Below are 25,949 nucleotides of genomic sequence, written 5' to 3'. Positions count from 1 at the left end.
AGCAGTCACCATTACTCAGGCAGTGTTAGACTTGGGCTCCTTGGGGCTCCTGCTTAGAACACTTATCATACTGAATTGTGGTTTTCTGGTCATAGCTGAACAGAGGCTGCATTTTATTCATCTTCCTGAGCCCAGTGCAGAGGAGATGAACACCAAAGATTGAGGGGGTGGATTCACGAATGGTAGGATGGATGAGGGGGGATCAGAGGAATGAATGGATGGGTGGGTTGGTGGACGTATGAGTGGGTGGGTGGGTGGGTGGATGGGAAATGGAGACTGTAGGAGCTTCCTCTCTACAGGCTGCCACACCACCACAAGAAGCATCCACATCACTGTACGAAACAGGAGGACCATCCATCATGCTTGCCAACCCTTTTACCCTTCTGTGTGAGCCTCTCCTTTGTTGCCACATGTCCTGACTTGCCCCAGTGCCCCCTCTTCCTTTGTTCACTTCCACTGGGCAGCAAACTTCACTGTAGACCTCACTGTCCTCCTCCCTTCTTCCTGTTGGAACTGAAACCTGGCCTTCTGGGGACACCGAACATGCCAGGCATCGGACAACTCCTCGTGGCTACCTCCCCTTCTCTGAGGGCACTACCCACTAAAGCTACCATCAGCTGCTGTCCTGGTCACTTCCCCTCATTCTCTGCTCCCGGCTCTCCAACCTCTTCCACCCCAACTCAGGCCGTTCTCCATGACTGCAACATCCACATGGAGGACTCGCCAGCACCCTGGCCTTTGCAGTCCCCGTCTCTACTGTCCTCCCCCGTCTGCCCTCAGCCCCTCACTTCCTGGGAACACCCTGGACCTGGTCCTCACCAGCAGCTGCACCATCACTCACTGCCTATCTTCTTGCACTTCTCTGTCCCCATCTCCTCTGCCTCTTGCTAGGTGCCCTTATCCCATCACTGCTAAGTCCTTCAGCTTCATCAAAATTCAGTCCGGGGACCACCCCCCGCCCCCAATCCCTGCCCTCACCCCTGACCTGGCACAGTGTGGCCTGCAGCTCATGGCCCATCATTCTGATTGTTCCTTTGCCTCTCACCCGCCATCCCCACCCCTGCAGCGCCACCATGTCCCTCAGCGGTGCAGTGCTACAGACACAGCCCCAGCCCCACGCTGCTGCCTCCGTTTTTTTTCCTGTTGGCAGACATTACATGGGCCCTTGGGTTGCAGTTCAGGGCATTCCCTCCTCCCTCCCAAAGCCATCCAATGGAGACACCTCATCTTCCCACATCCAAACCCCATGCTCCCAGCCTGGGCCCTGGAAACCCTCTGACATTCCTGCTCCCAAGGCCAAGCCCTCCATCCTGCCAGGGATCCCAACTCCCTGGACCTGACTCCTGCAGACAATTCCTTTCTTTTTTGATCACTAGTCTTTCTCTGTGGAATCATCTCCTATCTTATAAACAAAACCCCCAACTCCTTGACCCCATATTCCCTTCCAGGCACTGTCCCCTTTCCTACTCCACTTCATAGCAAGAGCTCTGCCCACTGTGCTTCTCCTCTACCCACTGAGGTGAAGCCCCCTCCTCCGCTTCACGGAGCTGCTGATCAGGGCTTCCCGTGACCTCCATGCTGCAGGACCAATGGGCGCTCGAGGGCAGGGAGCAGAGCTGTTACCTTCTCTGCTGCCTTCTGTGAGCTCTCTCTCCCCCATCTTCCTCCTTCCCCTCTGCCCACCACCAAACATTGTCACTCCTTGCTCTCTCTTCTCCACTGGTCTTTCTCCTAAGTGTCCAGATACCTGCAAAATCTCTACCTCCTGCCCAGACCCCATCTTTCAACTTGGGCCTTAAGTATCCAGCTGCCATTGCGCTTGGCCACCCCACAGACACCAGAGGTCCACATTACCAATGCTGAGCTCCAGTGTTGGATGGATGGAAGGATGGCTAGCTGGATGGACAGACAGATGGATAGAGGGATGGAAGGATGAGTGGATGTATGGTTAGATGGAAGGACAAGTGGACAACAGACAGACAGAGGATGGATGGATGGATGGCTAGATGGAAGGAAGGATGGCTAGATGGAAGGACAGACAGACAGGGAGATGAATAAAACGATGGACAGATGGAGGGATGGATGGAAGGATGGGTGGATGGACGGATGGATGGAAGATGGACAGAGATGGAAGGAAGGAAAGAAAGACGGGTGGATGGGTAGATGGACTGATGGGTGGGTGGATGGCTGACTGGCTGGCTAAAAAGACCTCTGACGTCTTCCTTTGGGTTGGAAGTGTGTCAGATCCTGCCATTCCTTTGAAAAGCTGTTCCCAGTTTCACAGGTCAGGCTCCCTGGTGACGGCGTGTACCCCATGCTGCTCAGAGGCTGGGGCAGATTCAGGCAGGAGGGCTCCATGCCCAGAGGCTCCATGCTGCCCAGCCCCCACCTGTAGCTCGGAACAAGGCGCATCCTTCCTGCCTGGTTGTTGTCTGTCCCTGCTGTCCTTCCTTTCGCAGCAGGAAGCGCTGTCATCCTGGCCTCTGCCGCACTCCCCCCTGCCTTCCTGTTCCTGGCCCCGGAACTGGCTTCTTCCTTCCCCTGGCCCACAGCCCCGGCCCCCTAGCCTGCAGCAGAGTGTCAGGGCAGGCGCCGGGCTGAGGTCAGCGAGGCCAAAGCACACACCTCCTCTTCTCTCTGTTGTCAGCAGCCTTGGGCCTCAGGGACCCTGGCGTCAGCCTCCGGTGGCTGACTGTGGGAGCAGCACACACGGGGCCCAGTGAGGGGTGGACAGGAGGGGAGGGAAGCCCCACGGGTTAGGCACGGCCTGGTAGTCACTGCCTCAGACTCTCACAACAGCCAGGGAGAGAGGGAGGGATCATGAGCACAGTCAGCAATGAGGAAACTGAGGCTCCAGGTCCCCCAGCAGTGGTGGCTGGGTAGCTGTGCAGGAGCCCAAGTCTGGCCAAGTCCAGGCCTGACCCTGTCTGGGGCCCAGACCTCACATCCCTCCATCCCTTTCTTTCCCATTGTCACCTGGACTGCTGGCCTCCCCGCCTCCCTGCTACCCAATAGCCTCTTTCCTGGCCTCCAATCTGTCCTCAGCCCAGAGGGGCATTGTGGCCTGAGGATACCTTCACTGGCTCCATTTGCCCATCTGGAGTGGTGCACGCCATTGGCCTGGCCTCCAGGGTGGTGCCCCCCCACAGGCCCCGCCCTCCTGGCCAGCTTCACTCGCAAGGCTCCTGCCACGGCTAGTGTCCAGCTGCTGAGCACACCAAGCCATCACCCACCTCCCTCCCCAGGCTCAGACTTGTCCTTTGTCCTTCCCTGCTTTCCATGCTGGTGAACTGTTGCTCCTGCTCAGGCCTGTGCAGCCTGCTCAAGCCCTGAGGCTGAGGGTATCGCTTCACCCTGGCCCTGACCCACCGCAAGGGGAGTGTTTGTGTCATCAACTGGCTCCTGGGGGCCAGGATGTCATTGGCTTATGGCTCTGTCCCCAGGTCCAGCACAGTCGACCCAGGGATGACGTCCTGATGGTCGGGGAGTTCAGGGGTGCCCCTCCATGCTCTGGCAGAGTGTAGCAAGAGAGCCCCTGCACTTGACAAGTCCTTCCTGCAGGCTCTGTTGTGGTCACCCTGAGGCAACAGGGCTGTGTGGCAGTCCTGCCAGTCTGACCCACACTCTCCTTAGCACCTGTGCTCAGGAGGACAGAGGCAGCAGAGGCCAGGCCTGTGGCTGCAGACTGGGGGCAAGCTGAGTGGAAAGCACGTGGGGCAGCAGCCAGGTGAGGCTGGGCTTGGGGTCTTGGTGGCCCTGTCCCAGGGCTGTAGAGTAGGGGAGACTTGCTCCAGGGCCTTCTCCCTTTACTCTTGGGGCCAGGCCTATGCAGAGACGTGGCAGGAGGTGCAGGGGTGTTCTGTCCTAGAGTCCCCCACGACTTCGCTGGCAGCCTCTATGCCCCCAGAGGTCAAGGGCCGGTCAAGAGGCCGTCAGTCCCACACCCCCTACCCTGCAGGAATGACATGGCTGGGGTGGGAGGGGCTCTTCTGGGTGTGCCTGGAGCCCCCTGAGGCCGGCTGCAAGTCCCACAATGCCACTCTCTGGCTGTATGACCTTGGGCAAGTCCCTTCCTCCCTCTGAGCCCCAGTCTTCCCACTTGTGAAATGACAACTGTCCCCAGGATTACCAGGAGCCACACATGACAAATAAAATAATATCACATCAGGAATCATGGTAAAAATAAACTGTTGCTGGCTCATGCACACTGAGCCCTTTGCTGTCACCTGCCTGCTGAGTGCTGTGCGTGTCACAGCTGTTGCCTCTTACTGTGACCCTGTGCCATGGTCACGGTGTGGAGTGAGAGGTGAGAGCAAGTCTTGCTGGTGGGAAAGGTGTTCACATGAACTGGAAGGGGCTTTGCAGACTGAGCAGGAGGGAGCTTACTGGCCCAGGAGAAAGGCACGGAGGGCAAAGGAACTTGTGCAAAGACCAGAGTGCAGGTGCACTTGGGCCGTCAGGTAGATGGAACAGATGGAAAGTGGTATGGGGCAAACCGGTACTCCCAGTAATAAAAGACGCTCATATGCTTTGACCCCCAAATTCTGCTTACCCAAATACATCCTGTTATGCCAATAATAGCAAACACATATTTAGCACTTTCCGTGTATGAGCACAGCCCACACACTTGTACATACCACACTCCTCTATGCCCATGAGGAGGTACAATTCTTGTCATTTGGCAGAAGAGAAAATTAAGGCTCAGAGGTTAATTTGCTAGTCAGAGATTACCTTTGGGAAACAAGATTATGGGAAGCTGCTGTTTCCTCTATACATGTCTACATTATTTGTATCTTGCAGTTTACCAAATATAAAGCTCTGTAAACACTGCTCTCCCTCCTGCTAGGTTCACCATCCTAGTGGCAGTCACCTGCCTCCATTCACTCCCCATGGCCAGCTCCTCACCGAGTCCTGTCCACCCTCAGAGCCAGCACCAGAGGCAGGGCCAGGCGCTCCTCTCCCTGCCGCCCTGGCCCAGCACTGTCCACGCACAGCGCTGAGACACCTCACAGGGGACGCCTCAGGCCAGAGCCACTGCGAGACAGGCCGGGGCTGCCCCTACCCAGGTCCCTCCACTCACCTCGCTCTCTGGCTAGCCTCAACGTCCTCCCACTGGCTCACCACACCAGGGCCTCCCCACTGGCCCAGCCCTCACTCACTGCTCAGATATCTTTCTAGAACACAAGTCCCTCTCTGGCCTAAAACCCTTCCTGGCCTCTCCGCTTCAGGGAGGTGGAATTCGAGTTCCTCACATGACCCCCCCCCAGCCAGCCTCATCTCCCACCTCCCTGCCACCTGCCCGGTGCCCGCTTCAGCTGCAGAGTCGCACACTGAGGCCCCCTCCTCGGGGGCCCCCACACGTTTCTGCAGCTCCAGCTCCATGCAGCGGGTGGCTCGTTGCACTGGATGGGTCCTCAATGCAAGGACGCGGGCTTACGCTCACCTTTTCATGGGGGCATAGCCAGCGTGGGAGTTGGTCTGTGATTGCCCCTGCCTGGCTCTGAGGATTCAGGGAACAGAGGGACATCACTCAGTGCGTGGCAGGTGTGGAGGTGAGGGATGGAGGCACGCATGTCCTTCACTGAGGGAGGCACACCAGCCAGGGGTGGACCTGGGGGAGGCGGCGAGTGTTTGGGGCACGCTGCTTTTGAAAGGTCTTGGGGACGTCAAGGTAAAAATGTCCACGAGGTGGTCAGGAATTTAGGAGCCCAAATGCCCACCTCTCCAGAGCTTTCCCTGGGGAATGCCGTGGCTGCCCCTTCTTACCCCGTTGGCCCCATGCCATCTGGGACCAGGCACCAGATACCTGTCACCTCCCTCAAAGCTGCTCGAGCACCTAGTGAGCCATTCACCCTCTGCATCAACTTCCTAATCTCCAGAACGGGCACAACAGGCTGATGACACAGGGTGAAGCCTTCATGCACCCTAGTGTGAAGCAGTTTGATTAAGCATTTCACATCGAGGTGTGGCTCCTGCGAGATGCTCCCCATGTGCCAAGTGTGTGTGTGTGTGTGTGTGTGCACGCACGCTGCTTAATACAAACGAGTTTCCATTTGGCAGAATTCAGGGTAGCTTTGAGGATGGTGCTTTAGGTTGGGTGCTGGTAAGAGCTTCCCCCAAGCCCCATGAAAGCCTGGACCTCCGCTCCTGGGGACACAGCAGGGGGTAAGAGGCCCCTCCCACCCTAGAAGACCCCTCCCACTTGGAGCAGCACCACCCTCTGCCGACAGTTCTTGGCAGCCTCCCCAAGGGCAGGGTGAAGGGCAGAGCGTATGTGGAGCAGGAGGAAGGTCATGCACTGAGGCTGGGGTGTGTGGTGGGTGCAGGCTAGGTGGACATGGGGCTAAGGATGCCCTTGGGCCCCCAGCAGGAAGAGCAAGTACCGCCAGCCCTAGAAGCCGGTGCTTATCACTGAGGGGCTGCTGAAGGCTCACATCTGTGTTTTAGAGGGGCCCTGCTGGGGTAGCAAGGAGGCAATTTCTGGAAGCAGGGAGCAGTGGTGAGGCTGCATGGGAACCAGGGCTGCCTAATTACCCCCGGGAAAAGGCGGGGGCACCCTGGCAGATGCTGAGCTCTGAGCATAGTGCAGCTTTAGGTGCAGCCAGCTGTGCCAGGCAGCTGCCCTGGCCTGCCTTGGGTCAGGGCTCTGCTCCGCGGCAGGAGGACAGGCGGTGTTATCAGACGGCCCAGCTGGCTCAGAGGTGGCCCCCAGCGCTGCTAAATCTGGGCTGTGGGCTCCTGCCGCAGGAAGAGGGAAATGCAGGCAGGATGTCCTCTCCTGTGGCCGACAAGTCCTTTCCCATGAACCCCTGCTGACCTCGCTGGCCACGTGGCGGGGCTCCCCCGCTCGCCACCCTGACCGGCCTGCCCGTGGGACCACCCACACCCCAGCCTGACCTGGGGGTGGGGGTAGCCTGGGGCGCGGGAGCCAGGTGGGGGCGTGCCCGCTGTCTGCCCCCCAGCCTCAGCCGCTAGCAGTGAATGCCCGCACCTTCCTGCTCCCAGACTTCTCCCTTCAGAACGACCGGAAAACTGAGATCCCAGAGGAAGCCAGTGTCTGAAAAGCATCGAAACTCAGGAATCCCTGGCTCCAGCTGGACACGTCGGCCGTGTCTCACTCAGAGGTCAGTGCAGGGAGTGTGAGAGGCTCTCTGGCCCTCTCTCCCTGCCCACCCCCTCTCTGAGGGGCATCTCAGAGGCTGTGGGGTACAGGCTAGGCCCTGGCGGAGAGAAATCTGCCACGTGAAGGAAAACGTCCAAACGACAGCAGGAGAGATGTAAGCTAGATGTAGAGAAGAACTTTCCCTTACGTCTAAGACTCCACTCAATTTCCCTGGGTTCCCTGACTGCCCTCCACCCCATCTCACTCAAATGCTCCCAACTTTCCTCCTTCCTTTTTTGGCCTCATTTCACCAACCAGGGCCTCCCAGGCAATCCCACGGGACACCCCACCTGGAAGGGCTGCCTCCCCAGCGCAGCACCTCAGCCTTCCCCACGTCTGCCCCTCCTCCCAGGGTGCCATCTGGTAAACAATATCTCATCATCCAGTCGTTGCTTAAGCCAGAGACAGGCACTAGCCCGTCTCCCTGCCATCCCCGGGCACCGCCGCGTCCTCCGCTGGCGTGTCTCCTGGCTTCACCCACAGCCTCCCTGCTGCAGGCTCCCATCTGGTCTTGCCCCTCTGGCAATGCCTTCAGGGGACCTGACCAGGCGGTTCCCTGCTCAGAATCGGGTGTGCTGCTGGCTCCTGCCACCTCTACCTGCCTCATCTCCCCCCAGATTCTAGCCTCATCTGACCACCCACATGTCCCTCACACCTTCTGAACTCTCCTGCCTCCGGGCCTTCGAGAGGCTCTTTGCCTTACCTTGAATTCCCTTCCCTGCAGTCCACAGACCCCTCCAGGAAGCCCCGAGCTGGAAGCAACACTACCTTCCTGTGCAGCCTGCAGCCACCAGCTGGGCCTCACTGGAGTCACTGAGGACTTTCATCCCTGGGCCACAGATGTCCGATGCCATGTCTGTGTCCCTGCTAGCTTGGCACTTAGGAAGCCCCTGCAGGATGGGGCCCAAATGCCCCCTGAGCCGCCCTGAGCAGGCATCATAGCTTGTGACTTGCACAGGACTGCGGTCCCCTTCCCTGGGTCAGGGTGCCACTGCTTGGGGGTGAGGGTGGGGATGGCACAGCAGGGAGTTGGCTAGACAGTCCCGTTGTTACACCTCTTGCCCAGTCCGGCACCTGGTGGTGTGGGCACTGGGCCCTGGGGAGGCAGAGAGACCTTCAGTCACAGTGACTCCGTGCCTCTGGCATGGTGGGTGCGTGAACAGCACCTGCATTTGAGTCCCTAGGGCCCTGAGCTGGGCCAGTGGTCTACAGGCACCAAGTAAGGTGGGCCCAACCCCCACCTTACAACACCCTGCCTATACTGGCTTACATCCCTGCCCTACCTCTACACCTCTGTCCACACCTGGGTCTGGCTCGGGGTGAGAAGCGGGGACCGGGGAGAGCTGGGATGGCCATGTATGACTCAGCCCATGGCAGGGGCCAGCGTCCTCAGGCCAGGCCAACCCACCTACCCAGCAGTCACCTTCTTCCCCTGCATGTCCCTGAATCTCTTGCGGCTGACCTCTGCCACCTGCCCTCTACAGGGACACTGCCAGGGCAAGGTTTTTGGAAGTGGACTTGGACATGGAGCCGTGAAGTCCAGGCAAGCACAGCCCCTCAGTGCTTGCCAGCCTGTTGCACTGCTACACAAGGGAAAACTGAGGTGCAGGGAGAGGAAGAGAGGGGCTGGGTAGAACTGGGACAAGAGTCTGGCTCCAGCATAGACAGCACGCCTTCAGGGCCCCAGGCTTCTCTCCTGCCAGTGCCTGGCCTCCCACCCTGGCTGCGCTGACACCTGACTGCACTGAAGTGTTTATGCTCCTGCGCCAGCATCCCCCATCAGGCTGGGGCTTCTCTCGTCCTCCTCAGCCCAGCAGTGGGTGGGGCAAATGCACGGCTCAGAGAGGGTGGCCATAGTCTTCTTTTAGGCATCTGCCATCAGCCATGCCCTGGTCCAGCCTGGGCCACCCCCTCCACAGGCCCCCTCAGCTAACATCCTCTCTCTTCCCCTTCACTGCTCGACTTTGATAAGAATCACCCGCACTCACCAGAAGCCTGGCCACAGCCCCCTTTCCTCCTCTACCTCGCACTACGCTCCATCTGGGAGCACCAGGACACCAGCCCCTCCTGGTTCTCCTTACATCCTGCAAAATGTTCCCCATCTCCCTGGAAGCCTCTCCTTCTCTAGCCCGCTCCCTGGGTGGGGGGTTCCCTCCTGGACCTTTTGCTCTGCTCCCTCTCCAGCTTCCCAGCCCAACCCCCCTCTTGAGCCTCAGACATGACACCCAACTGCCTGCTGGATGTCTCCTCCAACCAGGGCCCCATTCCCTTCTCTCCCCACGCTCATTTAGTCACTTAACAAACACATACTGCACCCGTGAAAGCCTGGCCCTGGGCTGAGTGCAAGGGAGCAAGGAAGGGCCAAGGCGCAGTCCCGTTGCTCAGACCTGCCCCGACTTGGAGGCCCCGACAGATGTCCTCCTCCCTCTTTCCCTTAGGTCCATCTGCACCTCTCTCACCTCCCCTGTCCTCAGCCCTTCAGCCCGTCAAGGCACAGAGAACAGGGTTCTGTTATCCCAAAGACCTTGGGTTGACCACTTCCCTCACTATTGGCCTCCTGGGGACATTGGGGAAGTTACTTATGTCCTTGGCCTGAGCTTCCTCACCTGTAAAATGGGTCTAACACTCCACTGTGAGGATTAAGAGATGAAGCATGTAAACCAACACTGAATGCACACAGTGTCTCCCAGCACTCCTCCTCAGCCACTGGGGACCCATGACCCTCCCTCCACCCTCTGATTTTTCCAGGATCGCCAGATCTTGCGTGGACTTCCAGCTCATCCTCACCCAACCCCAGATGCTTTATCCGTGACGTCTCCATCCAACCATACCCCTCTGCTCCCTCCCTCATCTCCCACATTCTCTTCTCTTCTCTCCAACTCCAAAGCAGCGGCAACGTCCAGGCACATGCCCATCAAAAACTGGACCCTGCCTCTCCTGTGCTTAAGACTCTCTGTGGCAGCCCCTGCCTTATGGTCTAGGCTCCTCAGCTCGGCTTTCAAGGCCCCTGCCCCCTCAACTACGGGGAGCGCCAGCCTTCTGCCTCTTTTGCCACGTTGATCACTCACGAGTTGCCGGCTCAAGATTCGCCTCAAGTTCCAACACGCACCTGCGCCCAATCTGCCCAACGTCTCCCGCGGTCCCCCAGCCCCTGCCTCCTCAGTCCCTGGCCTGGGGCGGGTGGACGCCCGCCCGGAGCGCCCTCTGGGGGACCGACCTCGAGCGCAGACGGGAGGCCTCGGGAAGTGCGCACCAGGTCTGGGCCCTGCGGGGTTTGCCGCCTCGGCGCCCGGGACATCTCCGGTGCGCGCGGCGCCGGGATTCCGCGGGGAAGCGAGTGCGGAAGCCGAGGATCCAGGCTGACGATGCCGCGCGCCAGGCCTGGCTCCAAGGGAGCTGAGCCACAGAGGTGGCGAGGTCGTGGACCCCGAGCACTGTCCCTGCGCTGCGGTGCAGCCCCGTCGCCCCGTCCCCGACCTGGCTGCAGTCCCCGCCGCCCTGGACTCATCCCCGCGGGCCCGGGCCCGACCTGCCGTGCCCAGCCCGGTGTCCGTACCCGTGGCACCCGGTCCTGCCTCCCCTGATGCCCCACGCTCCCGGGGGCCCTGTACCCCGCCCATCCCCAGTCGGCGCGGTCCCACCACTCGCCCCGGGAGTGCGTGCCCCCTCGCGGCCAGCTCCGCCTCGGCGGGCGGCGGGCTCACCTCGCTCGCCGTCGAGCAGTCCGAGGCAGAGCCACAGGCGCAGGCACAGCGCCGCGCCCCGCTGCATCTCCGGCCGCCGCGCGCGGGTCGGACCTCCGCGGCGCGGCTCGGGCTCCGACTGTGGGAGCTCGGCGCGGGCGGGGCGGGGCGGGGCGGGGCCCCGGGGGCGGGGCCAGGTGCCTCGGGCCGCCCCCCGCACCTCTCTGTCCCGCCCCCAGCCGAGGGAGCCCCAGTCCGCAGGACTGCGTGCGGGCTCCGCGCCTCCGCGACGAGGCTGGTCCGTGCCCACCCCGCGGGTCAGCGGCCGCCCTCGAGTCGCCGGGGCCGCTCCGGGGGGCGGAGAAGGCAGGTACCGCGCCAGCCCTTCTTTGTGCGCTGAGAAGACAATGAGCCCCGCGGTCAAGGTTGGACAAAGTATGGCAGCACGAATTTTTGTGTAATTTCCTCGAATCAATAAATACTACAATTAAAGTAAGGAAAACCCCCCCACAAATATAGCTTAAAAATTGCACTATGTCATATCTTTGAGAACATTCGGCAAACGTTATCTGACCACCTACGTGGTGCGGATGGAGGCTGCACCCTTGAGCCGGGCACCCATATGGCCAACCTCCACCCTGCAGGCAGGGCCTCCTCTTTACATCCCCCCACAAATAGTTTAGCGTTGAGCTCATTCATAAGTCCTTTTATCAGGTGACACTTCACTCCCTGACTTGGCAGTCCTCTCACAGACTTCCTTTCTCTTTTCAGTTCTGTCTCTAGAATTTTCCTATTTAAAAATAAATCCCGTGACGATGACTCTCTTCCTCCCCTGCTCTTATTCTATTTCACTCGCACTTTTCCCATCCCCCAGCCCCCAGAAAGAGTCGATCCACCCTTGCCAAAAACCATTGTTGATAACGACCATTGCCAACTCTCGAGTGCCACTGAGAATTGAATATCTTGTTACGTTGGAATCACAAATAGGTGGGGATGGTTCGGATGATTGAATAAATGATGTTGGGGAAGCCAGGCAACCAAATAATAAATGAAGTTAGATTTTTTTCTCAACCACCTATTTGTTTTCTTACAATATTTTTGTTTCAAAATAAAAAAAAAATTGTATGCAATGGAAAGTTGAAATGGAAAGTATATATCAATGTATTATAAATGTAAAATTTAACTCAAACACCTGTGTTTCCACTCTACCTAGGTCAAGGGGCATAGAATGGCACTAGCTTTCCAGAAGCACCCCCTTTCCCTTCCCGAACCCCTCTGTAACCCCCAAATCCTGGCTTTATCAATTCCCTACTTTTCTTTATCATTCTATTACCCAAGTATATGTTTTGTTTGTTTTTAACCTTTATTTAAATAGATTCATCCCGTATGTATTCTTTTGTGAGATTCATCTGTACCGGTACGGTGACCCGGACTTTGCTCATTTTCGCTGCAGCGTAGTCTTCCACCGTGCGGCTCACCGCGACTCTGCTGTTGATGGCAGTTTGAGTGGTTACCAGTTTCCAACTTTTGCTGCTACGAACACTCCTGTATATGTTTCTTGGTGTACCTGTGCCCTCTTCTCTAGGGTACGTGTGTCTAGGAGTGAAATCGCTGGGTCATAGAATGTATCTTCAACTTTGTAGACAGTGCCCACAATTTTTTCATTATTTGTTCCTTTTTGCACTCTATAGCAATGTAACTACTTCCCTGTGCGCCACATCTTCACTGACACAGTATTGTCCGTTTTGCTTTTTAAATTTACCTATTCTAGTTGGTTTGTAGTGGCATCGCATGGTTTTCATTAGCTTTCTCCTAATTCCTGTTGAGGTTGAGCACATTTTTATAATTGGCAGTATGGATTTCAAGTCTTTTGCTCTTTACCCCCCGCCCCCCCGTTGTCTTCATATCTGGAAGCATAAGTCCTTCCAACTTATTTTCCAAAAGTGACTTTGCAATTCTTCACAATTTGCATCTCTGTTTAAGTTTTCAACTCATTTTGTGAGTTTCCACACGCACATGATACACTGGGATTTGATTGAGGGTATAATAAAATCTGTGACCAGTTTGGGGGAAACTGACATGGTATAGCTCTCCATTTTGAGTTTTTAAAAATTTCTATCTATAATTCTTTTTATTAAACAATTTTTTATTAATTAGTTTTATTGTTTTCTGTGTAGAGTTCTTGGACATTTTTTGTTAGATTTATTCATAGATATTTAATATTCTTATGTTATTGTAAAGGTATCATATGTTTATACTTCATTTAATTGTTTATTCATTAATTGTTTATTCGTTGTATATGAAAATAGAATTGATTCTTAAAAATCAGGTGGTTTGTTTTCTTGCTACTGAGTTTTTAGGATTCTTTATATATTCCAGATGCAGGTCCATTATCAGAAATACGATTTGCAAATATTTTCTCCCAGGCTGTGAGCTGTCTTTTCATTCTCCTAACAGTCTCTTTTGAACAGCCAATCCGTAATTTTGGTGAGGTCCAGTTTGTGACTTTTCCTGCGGTGGACTGCGCTTTGCCTGGTGGCGTCACGGCTGCTGCGGCTGCCTTCTGATTAGCGTTAGCGTGGTGTATCTTTTTACAGCCGTTTACTTTTCACCTATTTGTGTTTTTATATTTCAAGTGTCCTTATAGGCTGCATGGAGTTGGGTCTTGCTTTGCTATTCAATTGGACAATTTCTGCCTTTTAATTGAGGTGTTTAGTCCACTTACGTTCAAAGTGATTGTTGACGTGGTCGGGTTTAAACTTGTCATCTTGCTAATTGCATCCTATTTATCCCATCTGTTCTTTGTTCCCTTTTTCTTCTTTCCCTGTCTTTTTCTTTTTTGACTTGAGTATTTTTTATGGTTTCATTTTATCTCCTTTGTTGGCTTATTAGCTATATTTCTTTGTTTTCTGACTTGAGGGTTTATGGTGTACATCTTTAACTCGTAATAGTCTACCTTCAAGCGATAACACACCACTTCACATATCGTATAAAAACTTTGCAGTAGTTTACCTCCGTTTCTCCCTCTGAGCTTTTCTGTCATTGTTGTCATTTATTTTATTCGTCCATATCATAAATCCCATAAATCCCACAATACGTTATCCTTACTTTTGTTTAAGCAGGCACTTATCTTTTAAAGACATTTAAATAATAAGAAAAATGTTGTCTATTTATCACTTTTGATCTCATATTTTCATCAGGTATCATTTTCCTTTGTGTGGAGGACTTCTTTTACCATGTTTTTTCAGTGTGGGTCTGCCAGTGATGAATTTTCCCGGCTTCTATGTATCTGAAAAGTCTTTATTTTTCCTTCTCGCTTCTTTTAGGACTCTGATGACAAGAATATTAGATTACTCAATATTGTCCCATAGTTTTCTGAGACTCTCTTCATTATTTTTAATCTTTTTCTTTTTTTTAAAATTGTGGTAAAATACACATAACAGAAAATTTACCACTGTAACCATTTTTAAGTGTCCAGTTCAGTGGCATGAAGCACACTCACACTGTTGTGTGGCCGTCACCTCCATCCATCTGCAGAACTCCTTTCATCTTGGAAAACTGACACTCTGGACCCATTCAACAATTACTCCCCACCCCTCCCTCCCCTAACTCCTGGCAACCGCTGTTCTGCTTTCTGTCCCTGGGAATTTGACTATTCTAGGTACCTCATGTAATTGGAATCATACAATATTTGTCGTTTTCTAATTGACTTATTTCACCTAGCCTAATGTCTTCAGAGTTCATCCATCTTGTAGCCTGTGTCAGAATTTCCTTCCCTTTAAGGCTGAATTATATATATATATATATATAGTATATATATATATATATATATATATATATATATATCTCACACATTTTGTTTAGCCATCCATCTGTCGACATACACTTGGTTTGCTTCTACCTTTTGGCTATTGTGAATAATGCTGCTATGAACATGGATGTGCGGATATCTTTGTATCCCTGACTTTAGTTCCTTTGGGTATGTACCCAAAGGAATTGCTGGATCACATGGTAATTCTATTTTTAATTTTTTAAGAAACTTCCATGCTGTTTGCACAGCAGCTGTACCATTTTTCACTCCCACCAACAGTACACAAACATTTCCATTTTTCCACATCCTTGCCAACACTTGTTGTTTTCTGTTTTTTTCCTGATAGTAGCCATGCCAATGAGTGTAAGGTAGCATCTTCTTGTGGCTTTGTTTTGCAGTTCCCTAATGATGAGTGATGTCGAACATCTTTTCCTGTGCTTATTGGCCATTTGTACACCTTCTTTGGAGAAATGTCTATTTGAGTACTTTGTCCATTTTAAAAATTGGATTTTTTTTCTTTTAGCCTTTTTTCCTAGTGTGTTTCAGTTGGATAGTTTCTATTCCTATTTTTCAAGTTCCCTGTTTTTCCTTCTGCTAATCTGCTATTAATCCCTTCCAGTGAATTTTTATTTCTGATATTATAGTTTTTAGCTCCAGGATTCTGTTTGATCTTTTTATATATCTTCCATTTCTATGCTTATTGTGTTTATTTGTTTTCATTTAAAATTCTTCAACATATTTATAACTGTTTTAAAGTTATTGCCTGCTAATTCCAGCATGTCTCTGCTACATAGGTTTGCTTCTGTTGGCTGTTTCTTCTTTTGGTTTTGTATCACATTTTCCTGCTTCTTTGCATGTCTAGTAGTTTACACTGATGAATGTCTGGGTTTGTTATCTTCCTTCAGAGGGCGCTCGTGTTTGTTCTGGCAGACAGTTGAGTTACTTGCAGATTGGCTGGTTTCTTTTGACACTGTAAGCCTCCTGCTGAGCCTCTCTTCATCGGGGGTTTGTTCCGAGGGCCTTGAGTGTTCTGCAGGTCTCCATTCTGGCTGTTGCTGCCAGTCCTTGTGTGTTCTGGGAGGTGCTCAGCCTGCAGGCCTCTGCCAGCCTCTCGGAGCTTGGCCTTGTGCAATGGCAAACACAGCTTAGCACTCAGCAAAAACGTAAGGGGCCCATTCATAGATTTCTGGAGTGCTTTTTCTGTATAACTCACTCTTGTCCTGTGTCTTATACCACACACTCCAGCTGCATTGGCCTCCCTAATTCTGGGGTCTGTTTTTTCAACTCAGCAGGTCTACCATGCTTTATTTGGGTTTCCTATCCTTATGCCATGATCTAGAAAGTTGAAATTTGTAGGACTTACCTGGCCAGAAAGTTGAAATATTTATAGAACTCACTTAGCTTGTTGTCCAATATTTGAGAAGCATTGTTTCATATCTTTTGACCAGTTTTCTAGTTGTTTATGGTGGGAGGGAAAATTTGTCATGCTGAAACTTAAAGTCTTCTCATTTTGGTTGAATTTGCATTTATATGTGTGTTGGTTAGCTGGATATTCTCTGTTTTGAAGTATCTGTTCAATTCATTTCCCTGTTTTTTATTTGATTGCCTTTTTTTTTGTTAATCTGTAGAACTTCATTATATATTCCAGCTACAAATCCTTTGATGGGCATATGCATTGCATAAATCATCTACTCAGTGATTTGCCTTTGCATTGTTTTAATGCTATCTTTGATAAATGGAAGATATTATTTTAAATATAGTACATTTTATAATTTTTTACTTTTTTGCATCATTTTTTGGTGTTCTATTCTAAAAGTTTTCTTACTCCAAAGTCATAAAGATATTTTCCTCCACTTTTTTCTAAAGATGTTTGTTTCCCCTTTCTTATTTAGATTGGCAATCCATCTAGAATTAATTTCTGTGTATGGTGTAAGGTAGGTTTCAATGTTCATTTTTTCATGTTGCAATTTAATTGACTTAAAGTATAAATTATAAGGTATAATTTATTGAAGTAACCAGCCTTCCCCCACTGCGTTGCAGAGGCGCATTTGTCATAAACCGTGTTAGCTTGAACGGATGGATGTGTTTCTGAACTGTGATGTATCATTTGTCTACTTGCCTATTCTTGTCCCATTACTACACAGTTGTAATTACTGTGGTTTTATAATAACTATTTTTTTGTGTGTGTGAGGAAGATTGGCCCTGAGCTTACATCTGTTGCTAATCTTCCTCTTTTTGCTTGGGAAGATTGTCACTGAGCTAACATCTGTGCCAATCTTTCTCTATTTTATGTGGGATGCTGCTACAACGTGGCTTGACGAGCGGTATTAGGCCCGCACCCGGGATATGAACCTGTGAACCCCGGGCCCCTAAGGCAGAGCACACGAACTTAACCACTAGACTGCCAGGCTGGCCCCAAGTTTTACAATAACTTTCAGTGAGTGGTAGTCTTAGTCCTTGAAATTCTTACTTCTTTTTCCAGAGTGTCTTACTTTTTATTGGCTCTTTGCATTTCCCTATTAATTTTAGAATCAACTTGTCAATTTTCAAAAATGAAAAATCTGCTAGAAGCTTGATCAGAATTACATTGACGGATTTGAAGGAGTTACCATCTTAACAATTTTTATTATGAATATGCTGTCCATCCATTTACCTAGTTTTTTGTTCATTTCTATCTATAACATTTTGTAGTTTTGATTTGTTATGTTTTATTGTAATTCAGATCATAGCATTTTCTAATTTCCAGTGTAATTTCTTCTTCGAACTGTGAGTTATTTAGAAATATATTCTTTAACTTACAAATGTTTGGAGATTTTTGAGTTATGTTTGATTTCTAGTTTAATTTGTCTGTGATCAGAAAATGTATTCTCACTGAGTTCAATCTTATGAAATTTGTTGAAACTTGCTTTTAGGCTCAGCTTGTGGTCTATCTTGGTAAATGTACCCTGTGCCCTTGAAGATAACATACTTGAAAAGGTTGTTTCATGTAGCATGGCACTGTATGTGGCACCTAGGTCAAGCTAGTTAATCATGTCCAAATCTCCATGTCCTTAACTTTTTGTTTGTTTGTGTTCTTGTTCTGCCAATTACTGAAAGAGGTATGATAAAATTCTGATTATAATTTGGGTTTGTTAATTTTTATTTTAGTTTTGTTAATTTTTGCTTTATGTAATCTGAATGTATATTATTATTTATTTATGTATTTGCTTTCTATGGGTTAATAAGTGCTTTTTATTCTTTTTCAGTGGATTAATCAAGTATTTTTTATTGTTACACTTTTTCTTTTTATTAATGTGGTAGATTGTGTACATAGCCACCATCCCTTACTTCTCTCTGTACCCATGCCCTTTACAATGTGACTTGGCAGCTTCTCTCATCAATTTTATATATTTTGAAAGAATATTATTTGGGGCATGAAAATTTAAGATTGTTATATCTTCCTGTTGAATTGACCCTTATAGCTGTATGTAATATTTGTAATTTTTATCTCTTGTAATATCTCTTAACTTAAAGTTTACTTGGTCTGACATTGTTATCACCACACTGTTACCACACAAAGGGCATGATCTGCTCACCGAGAGACAAAAGCCAATTGTTAAGAGGCAACATAGCGGCAGAAAAAGGGCATTTTATTACAACTTGCTAGCAAGAGGCAAATGGCCAACTAGTGTCCAAAAGAACCATCTTAAGGGGGCACAGAATCGTGAATCAGTTGTTGACGAAAATAATCCATAACCAATCTATAAATGAAAATTTGGGAGAGTTTGTTCTGAGCTAAAATCTGAGGACCATGGCCCGGGGCCTTTCTTCCCAAAGGAAGAAAGGGCACTGAAGAAGTGGGGTGCACAGAGTGGTTATATACCCACAAACAGGATGTTTCACATATGATTGAAATCTCCCTTTTACAATAGTTGTGAGACTGCTCTGTTGGCACAGCGATTGATGGACACAGCAGGTAGGTCTGCTGTCTTGGTGAACACAGCAGGGTGGCAGGTCTGCTGTCTGGAGCTGGGTGGTCACAGGTGAGCTGGGTGGTCAAAGTCACCTTCATCAGTTCCTAGCCTGAGGAAAGATGCTTATCCCTAAGGAAATGCCAATGTGGGGGAAAGTTGCACCTTTATCTTAAGGCCATTTGTTCTTACCATAGGAAATATATATATATATATTTTTTTGCCAATTTTAAATACAGTTTTATTTAAGACATTGCATTTTCCACTTACAATACAGTGCCTATAAAGTGCAATGTTATTTTCCTTTCCCTGTGCATATATTCCATATTCAAGTATCAAGAATGCCCAGTTATTTATTATAGCAGCTCAACTTTAAAACTGCCATGGAATTTGCTACAAATTTGGGTCCTTCAATTGTTTTATGTGGAACAATGCTAAATCTATGCTCAGGTTGGCTTAATCCACCTCTTCAATGGTGGGTCCAGAGGAGGCACCACCAGATGGAGGAGCTCCACCACCAGGGAAACCCCCAGGCATTCCTCCTGGCATGCTTCCTGCACTCTGGTACAGCTTGGTAATGATGGAGTTGCAAACTTTCTCCAGCTCTTTCTGCTGATGTTCAAATTCTTCCTTCTCTGCAGTCTGGTTCTTGTCAAGCCAGTTGATGATTTCATTGCGCTTGTCAAGAATCTTCTGTTTGTCCTCGTCATTGATCTTGCCTTGAAGTTTTTCATCTTCAACAGTTGCTTTCATGTTGAATGCATAGGACTCAAGTGAATTCTTAGAAGACACCTTGTCCTGCTGCTTTTCATCTTTAGCCTTGTACTTCTCAGCTTCCTGGACCATGCACTCTATGTCTTCCTTGCTCAAACGACCCTTGTCGTTAGTGATGGTGATCTTGTTTTCTTTCCCTGTACTCTTGTCCACAGCAGAGACATTGAGAATGCCATTGGCATCAATATCAAAAGTGACTTCAATCTGAGGAACACCACGAGGGGCTGGAGGTATGCCTGTGAGTTCAAACTTGCCAAGCAGATTGTTATCCTTGGTCATGGCATGCTCACCTTCATAAACCTGAATGAGCACACCAGGCTGGTTGTCAGAGTAGGTAGTGAAGGTTTGTGTCTGCTTGGTAGGAATCGTAGTGTTGCGCTTTATGAGCACAGTCATGACTCCACCAGCAGTTTCCATGCCAAGGGAAAGAGGAGTGACATCCAACAGCAGCAAATCTTGAACATTTTCAGATTTGTCTCCAGATAGGATGGCTGCCTGGACAGCTGCACCATAAGCAACAGCCTCATCAGGGTTGATGCTCTTATTCAGTTCTTTTCCATTGAAGAAGTCCTGTAGAAGTTTCTGAATCTTGGGGATGCAGGTAGAACCACCCACTAGGACAATATCATGAATCTGGGTCTTGTCCAGCTTGGCATCCCGAAGGGCTTTCTCTACAGGGTCCAGGGTGCCACGGAACAGGTCAGCATTCAATTCTTCAAATCGGGCACGGGTAATAGAGGTATAGAAGTCGATTCCTTCATAGAGTGAATCAATCTCAATACTGGCCTGGGTGCTAGAAGAGAGAGTACGCTTAGCACGTTCACAAGAAGTGCGCAGGCGTCGGACGGCCCTCTTGTTCTCACTGATGTCCTTCTTATGCTTGCGCTTGAATTCTGCGATAAAATGGTTGACCATTCAGTTGTCAAAGTCTTCTCCTCTTAAGTGGGTGTCTCCAGCTGTAGATTTGACCTCAAAGATTCCATCTTCAATAGTGAGGATTGACACATCAAAAGTGCCACCTCCTAAGTCAAAGGTCAGTACGTTTCTCTCAGCTCCAACCTTTTTGTCTAAACCGTAAGCAATAGCAGCAGCAGTTGGCTCATTGATGATTCTAAGTACATTGAGACCAGCAATAGTTCCAGCATCTTTGGTAGCCTGACGCTGAGAGTCATTAAAGTAAGCAGGTACTGTGACAACAGCATTGGTAACAGTCTTCCCAAGGTAGGCTTCTGTGATTTCCTTCATCTTTGTCAAAACCATAGAAGACACCTCCTCTGGATAGAAACTTTTTGTCTCTCCCTTGTATTCTACTTGGACCTTGGGCCTGCCTGCATCATTCACCACCATGAAGGGCCAATGCTTCATATCAGACTGGACAACAGCATCATCAAATCTACGTCCAATCAGACGTTTGGCATCAAAAACCGTGTTGGTCGGGTTCGTTGCAACTTGGTTCTTTGCAGCATCACCGATCAATCGTTCCGTGTCAGTAAAAGCGACATAGCTTGGGGTGGTTCGGTTTCCTTGATCATTGGCTATTATTTCCACTTTTCCATGCTGGAAAACACCCACACACGAGTAGGTGGTGCCAAGATCAATGCCAACTGCAGGTCCCTCAGACATGGTTGCTTGATAGTAGACCGGCTCAGGCTGCGAAAACGACACGAACCTAGAAAGCTGCAGCCGCGTTCAATGAGCACCATAGGAAATATTTTAAAGCAGATATACAATGCGTGCTCAATGGCCACAGTCAGGCCCTTTTGGGAAAACAAAGTCAGGCCGAATTAGGTTTACACCAAGTGGCTTCCTCATATACTCCAGTATATCCTATTGCTTGCCATTTGTATTTGTCACAGTTACATAGTCTGGTGGGTTCTAGGGGAGGGTGTTAGAAATGTTGATCCTCTGGTGTTACAGACTGGGAGTCACCACACCAGATCTTTCAGTTGTCATTGATGATGGCTACCAGCATAGACCCTCTGTTTGTGGGTCATCACATTCCTAAGGAACTCAAAAGAATCAAGTTATCATCTTATCACAGCTGGGAGGTATATGCACAAGCAGGGGTCGTGAAATCTACAGAGCAGGTGGATCTCCTGGATGTTGCAAATCTAGCTGGGTTAGTTAGAGGTCATTCAAAGTTACAACATGGTCTCTTTTCTACAATATGGCTTCCCTTATGTCAACCTTGTGTTAAGCCGGTTTCAACACCAGCTTTCTATTGGTTATTATTTGTGTAGGCCATCTTTTACCATCCTTTTACTTCCACCCCACAGTCAATTCTGCTCTAATTCAATGTATGGGTTGCCAAAAATCATCATACTACACAAAATCCCACAATTAAAACAACAGAGTATAAGGGAAAAATGGGACCAGGGGCAGAATACTCAAAAACTTCATCAAGGACACATAAAAAAAGATAGGAACTTGGTAAAAATAATAGCACAGCTTCTACTTTGTCCTGGCAACATGAGAAGCTCTGTGGACGCTGGTGAAAATTATTTAAAATATCCATTTAAAGTCTCTGGAAATGGTCCTAAGGGCATACAGAAAATAAAGAAAGATTTATTCAAGAAAACCTACTGAAACGTGGTAAGAACAGTGAGTGTCTGTGGCAACTGAACCACAGCTTGCTCTCTCCCTCCCCTCCCCCAGCACAGAGTGATGGAAACCCCACTGCAGGCAGATGTAGCCAAGAATGCGGGGCGCCCCCTCCTCCAACCCCTATTGGAGGCCCATGGTATCTTCCCAGCAGGGGCAGGGCATCAGCATTTCTCATCTTGCCCCTGGCTACCCATTACAGAGGTTAAGTTTCAGGTGAGTATGGACAAGAGGTGAGGGCTCCCATCTTCTGTACAGCCCCTACTCATGGGGCAGGAACTCTGCCTTGGGTGTAGTGCACTGAGAATACAGGAGCCCTGATTGCCCGTGCCCCAGTTAGTTTGTAAAGTAGATGCCCCACAACAGGAAAGCCAAGAATGCCAGAGGCTGTATCCTCCCCTCCTCTTCCATGGAGCGCCTAGCTCCTAAAGCAGGTGTTTTTCCCAGAGAGAAGCATACCACCAACCCTGCTCCAAGTTCTAGAGCCATGGCTCAGAGATTTTGCCCAGAGGGAGAGGTAGGTGTAAAACAGGGTCCTTTGAAGCTGTTCCAAAGGGAGCTGAGTTCATTTGCAACAGAAAGTAGGAATGTTCAAGCCTGCGGGTATGCTAAAAAACAATAGAGGTTGTTGTAAAAAATAATAAAAGAGGACACTGTTAGATTTGTTAGAGATATAAACTAAACCATGGGGTGCCTAGTTTACCAGAGAGAACCAGGAAATAAGACAACTAAGACGAGCCCTCCTGGGGTCAGAACAAATCTCAAACACTGACTTCAGAATCTATTCCTGTACAGGAGCCCATGTTTAATCTGATCAGTCTGTGCAGCAATGCAAGCCCTAGGGCATTGTTAAACAATATAGCAATCAGTCAGCAGTTAGTGGAGCTGAACATCTGGCAGTGCACAGGGAGAGAGACTATCAAAGAGGCCACAGTCACTGTGTCTCAGAGCGACTGCACATGCTCAAGGTCGTGCCCTTCAGGGAGCAGCACAGGCTTCGCACTGCAGGGGAGACATTTGCTTCACTAAAGGGGTCCGGTCAGTCACTCACAAATAAGCAACAAAGAACAGCAAGTCCTGGGGAACGGAGCAGTGGAGACCAGTATTCAGAGTTGCTACAATATATTACCTAAAATGCCTACCTTCCAACAAGAAAGGTTACAAGATGTGAAAAACTAGGAAAATCTGACCCATACATGGAGAAAAAAGCAGGCAACAGAAACTTCCTGTGAGAAAGACTGGACATCTGATTTAACAGACGAAAACCTTCCAACTAGCTGTAAATATCTTCAAAGAACCAAACTAAACCATGCTTAAAGTGAAGGAGGTATGATGACAATGCCTCATCAGATAGAGAACATCAATAAGAGATAGAAATTATTAAAAAGAAACAAATGGAAATTCTAGGGTGCAAAAGTATAATAACTGAAATAAAAAACTCACCGTAGTAGGCTCAACAGTAGAATCAACCTAGGGGAAGAAAGATTGATAAAAATTATATAATCTGAAGAACAGAGAGAAAAAAGAATGAAGAATAATGAACAGAGCCTCGTAGAAATGTGGGACACCATTAAGTGCACCAACATATGTGTAATCAGTGCCAGAAGGATAGGAGTCAGTGAAAGCAGAAAAAATATTTGAAGAAACAATGGCTGAAAATTTCCCAAATTTGAAGAAAAACTGTAATCTACACATTTGAGAAGCTCATGAACTGCAAGTAGGATAAACACAAACAGATCCATAAGCAGACACATTGTTACTAAAAGTGCTAGAAGCTAAAGAGAAAATCTTTAAAGCAGCTAGAGAAAAATAAATCATCACCTACAAGGTAACCCCAGTAAGATTAACAGCTGACTTCTCAGCAGAAACAATGGATGCCAGAAGGAACTTGGATGACATATTCAAAGTGTTCAAAGAAAAAAGTTGTCAACCAAAAATCTTATATCCAATAAAACTTCTTTTTAAAAAGTGAAGGCATAATAAATACATTCCTAGATAAACAAACACTGAGAGAATTTGTTGCTAGAAAATCCACCTTACAAGATACTAAAGGAAGTTCTTCAGGATGGAAGCAAGTTATCCCAGACAGTAATTCAATTCCATATGTAAAAACAAAGAACCAATACAAGTAATTGTAAATGACAATATAAATGCACATTTCTTTTCCTTTCTACTCCTAACATATTTAAAAAACAATTGTCTAAAACAATATGTATATAATTGTGTAGTTGGACCTTTAATGTATAGAAATGTAATATATTTTCAATAATAGCACAAAGGAGGATGGTAGGAGCAAAGCTGTATTGGGCTAAGGAAATGACTCCAGATGGTAACTTTAAGCCACAGGAACAAATACAGAGAACCAGAAATGGTAAATAAGAAGGCAAATATGACAAAAGCTAAAACTATATGCTTTATCTCCTTTCTGCTCTCAGCTTCTGTAAAGACATAAAATTATGTAAAGTTATAATGATAACAAGGTATTTGTAACATAGATGAAGTATGGATAACAATAATACCACAAAAAAGGGAAAAACAAGATAGAGCTATACAGTAGTAACATTTCTATATCTTACTAGAATTAATCTAGTATAAATATGATTAGATTCCAATTGGTTAAGATGTATATGTAACCCTCAGAGCAATCACTAAAGAAATAACAAAAAAATAGTGCAAAAAATCATTAACGAAATTAAAATTTTCCTTAAGAAAGCATTCACTTACTGTAAAAGAAAACAGAGGAGCAATAGAGGAACCCAAAAGACCTGAGACATACAGAAAACAAAAATATAAGATGGCAGATGTAAATCTGTCTATATCAATAATAACATTAAATGTAAATGGATGAAATAATTCAATCAAGAGACAGAGATTATCAGATAGTACAAAAAAAAGGATCCAATTACATGCTGTCTACAAGAGATACATGTTCAAAGATACGAATAGATTGAAAGTAAAGGGATGGAAAAAAGATATAGCATGTGAACAGCAACCATAAGAAAGCTGGAGTGGCTATGCTAACATCAGACAAAATAGATTTTAGAACAAATGATGTTACTGGAGATAAATAGGAACATTTTGTAATGCTGAAAGGATCAATCCATCAGGAAGATATAACAATTATAGACATATATGACCTAACAACAGAGCATTAAAATACATGAATCAAAAACAGACAGTAATAAAGGGAGAAACAGACTATTAATTACAAACTTGGAGACACTAGCACCATACTTTCAATAATGGATGAGGAAATAGAAGACCTGACAGCACTGTAAACCAGCTGAACCCATGAGCCTATAGAACGCCCCACCCAACAGCAGCAGAAACATAGATTCTTCTCAAGTGCACAGGTGAGACTCTCCAGAAGAGACTGCGTGCTAGGCCATGAAATGAACTTCAATACACTTAAAAAGGTTGAAATTATACAGAATTTGTTCTCTGACCACAATAGAAAGAAATTAAAAATCAATCACAGAAAGAAATTTGGGAAACTCACAAATATGTGGAACATATTAGGAATATCAAACATATTCCTAAATTCCCAATGGGTCAAACAAGAAATCAAAATGGAAATTAGAGAATACTTTGAGTGGGAGTTTGGAAGATGGTGGTGGGGGCTGAACTCACCTCATCCCACGTGGGACACCACAGACCTCGACTACCTGTGCAGCAATTACTTCTGAGGGAGATTGGAAACTGGATGAAAAGAACCTGCCCAACAAGAAACAGCACAGAGGGTGGGGGGAGAGGCAGCGTGCAGTCCTGCTGAGGACAGACCACACCCAGCGGCAGACTGTGTGGCCAGGAGCAAGCTCAGCGGTGCAGACCTTTTCCTGGAGGAGTGGGGGATTTGAGCCCCACGTTAGCCATCCCAACCCTTAGGTCCAGCACAAGAGAGATGAGATCCCAAAACACCTGGCTTTGAAAACCAATGGGGAATATGCCCAGGTAAACTACAGAACATC

The 25,949-nt window shown here is 48.4% G+C and overlaps 2 protein-coding genes across 7 annotated transcripts in view; both read right to left on the bottom strand.

Annotated features, from left to right (window-relative positions):
- The window catches only part of FLT4 (fms related receptor tyrosine kinase 4), a 40,124-nt gene extending 29,096 nt beyond the window's left edge, over positions 1-11,028 (bottom strand). For 2 of the 6 annotated variants that reach the window (XM_070570038.1, XM_070570040.1), the window contains exon 1: positions 10,867-10,988. Coding sequence is in view for 2 of the 6 variants with exons in the window: in XM_070570035.1 (XP_070426136.1) it covers positions 10,867-10,933 (67 nt within the window). In the remaining 4 variants the exon portion in view is untranslated. Of the gene's footprint in view, positions 1-10,866 lie in introns of all 6 variants that reach the window. The other 4 variants (XM_070570041.1, XM_070570035.1, XM_070570036.1 and 1 more) reach the window with 4 other exon arrangements.
- A 7,793-nt stretch (positions 11,029-18,821) lies between these two features.
- On the bottom strand, positions 18,822-21,079 carry LOC103566203 (heat shock cognate 71 kDa protein-like). The gene is given in 1 exon segment (XM_070568954.1): positions 18,822-21,079. A coding segment is annotated over 1 exon segment (1,941 nt). The 5' UTR covers positions 21,004-21,079; the 3' UTR covers positions 18,822-19,062.
- Positions 21,080-25,949: the final 4,870 nt, after the last annotated feature.

The sequence above is a fragment of the Equus przewalskii genome, chromosome 13, assembly GCF_037783145.1.
Source record: "Equus przewalskii isolate Varuska chromosome 13, EquPr2, whole genome shotgun sequence".
NCBI lineage: Eukaryota > Metazoa > Chordata > Mammalia > Perissodactyla > Equidae > Equus > Equus przewalskii.
The sequence above is the reverse complement of the archived record's forward strand: the minus strand, read 5'-3'. Positions and strand labels throughout refer to the sequence as shown.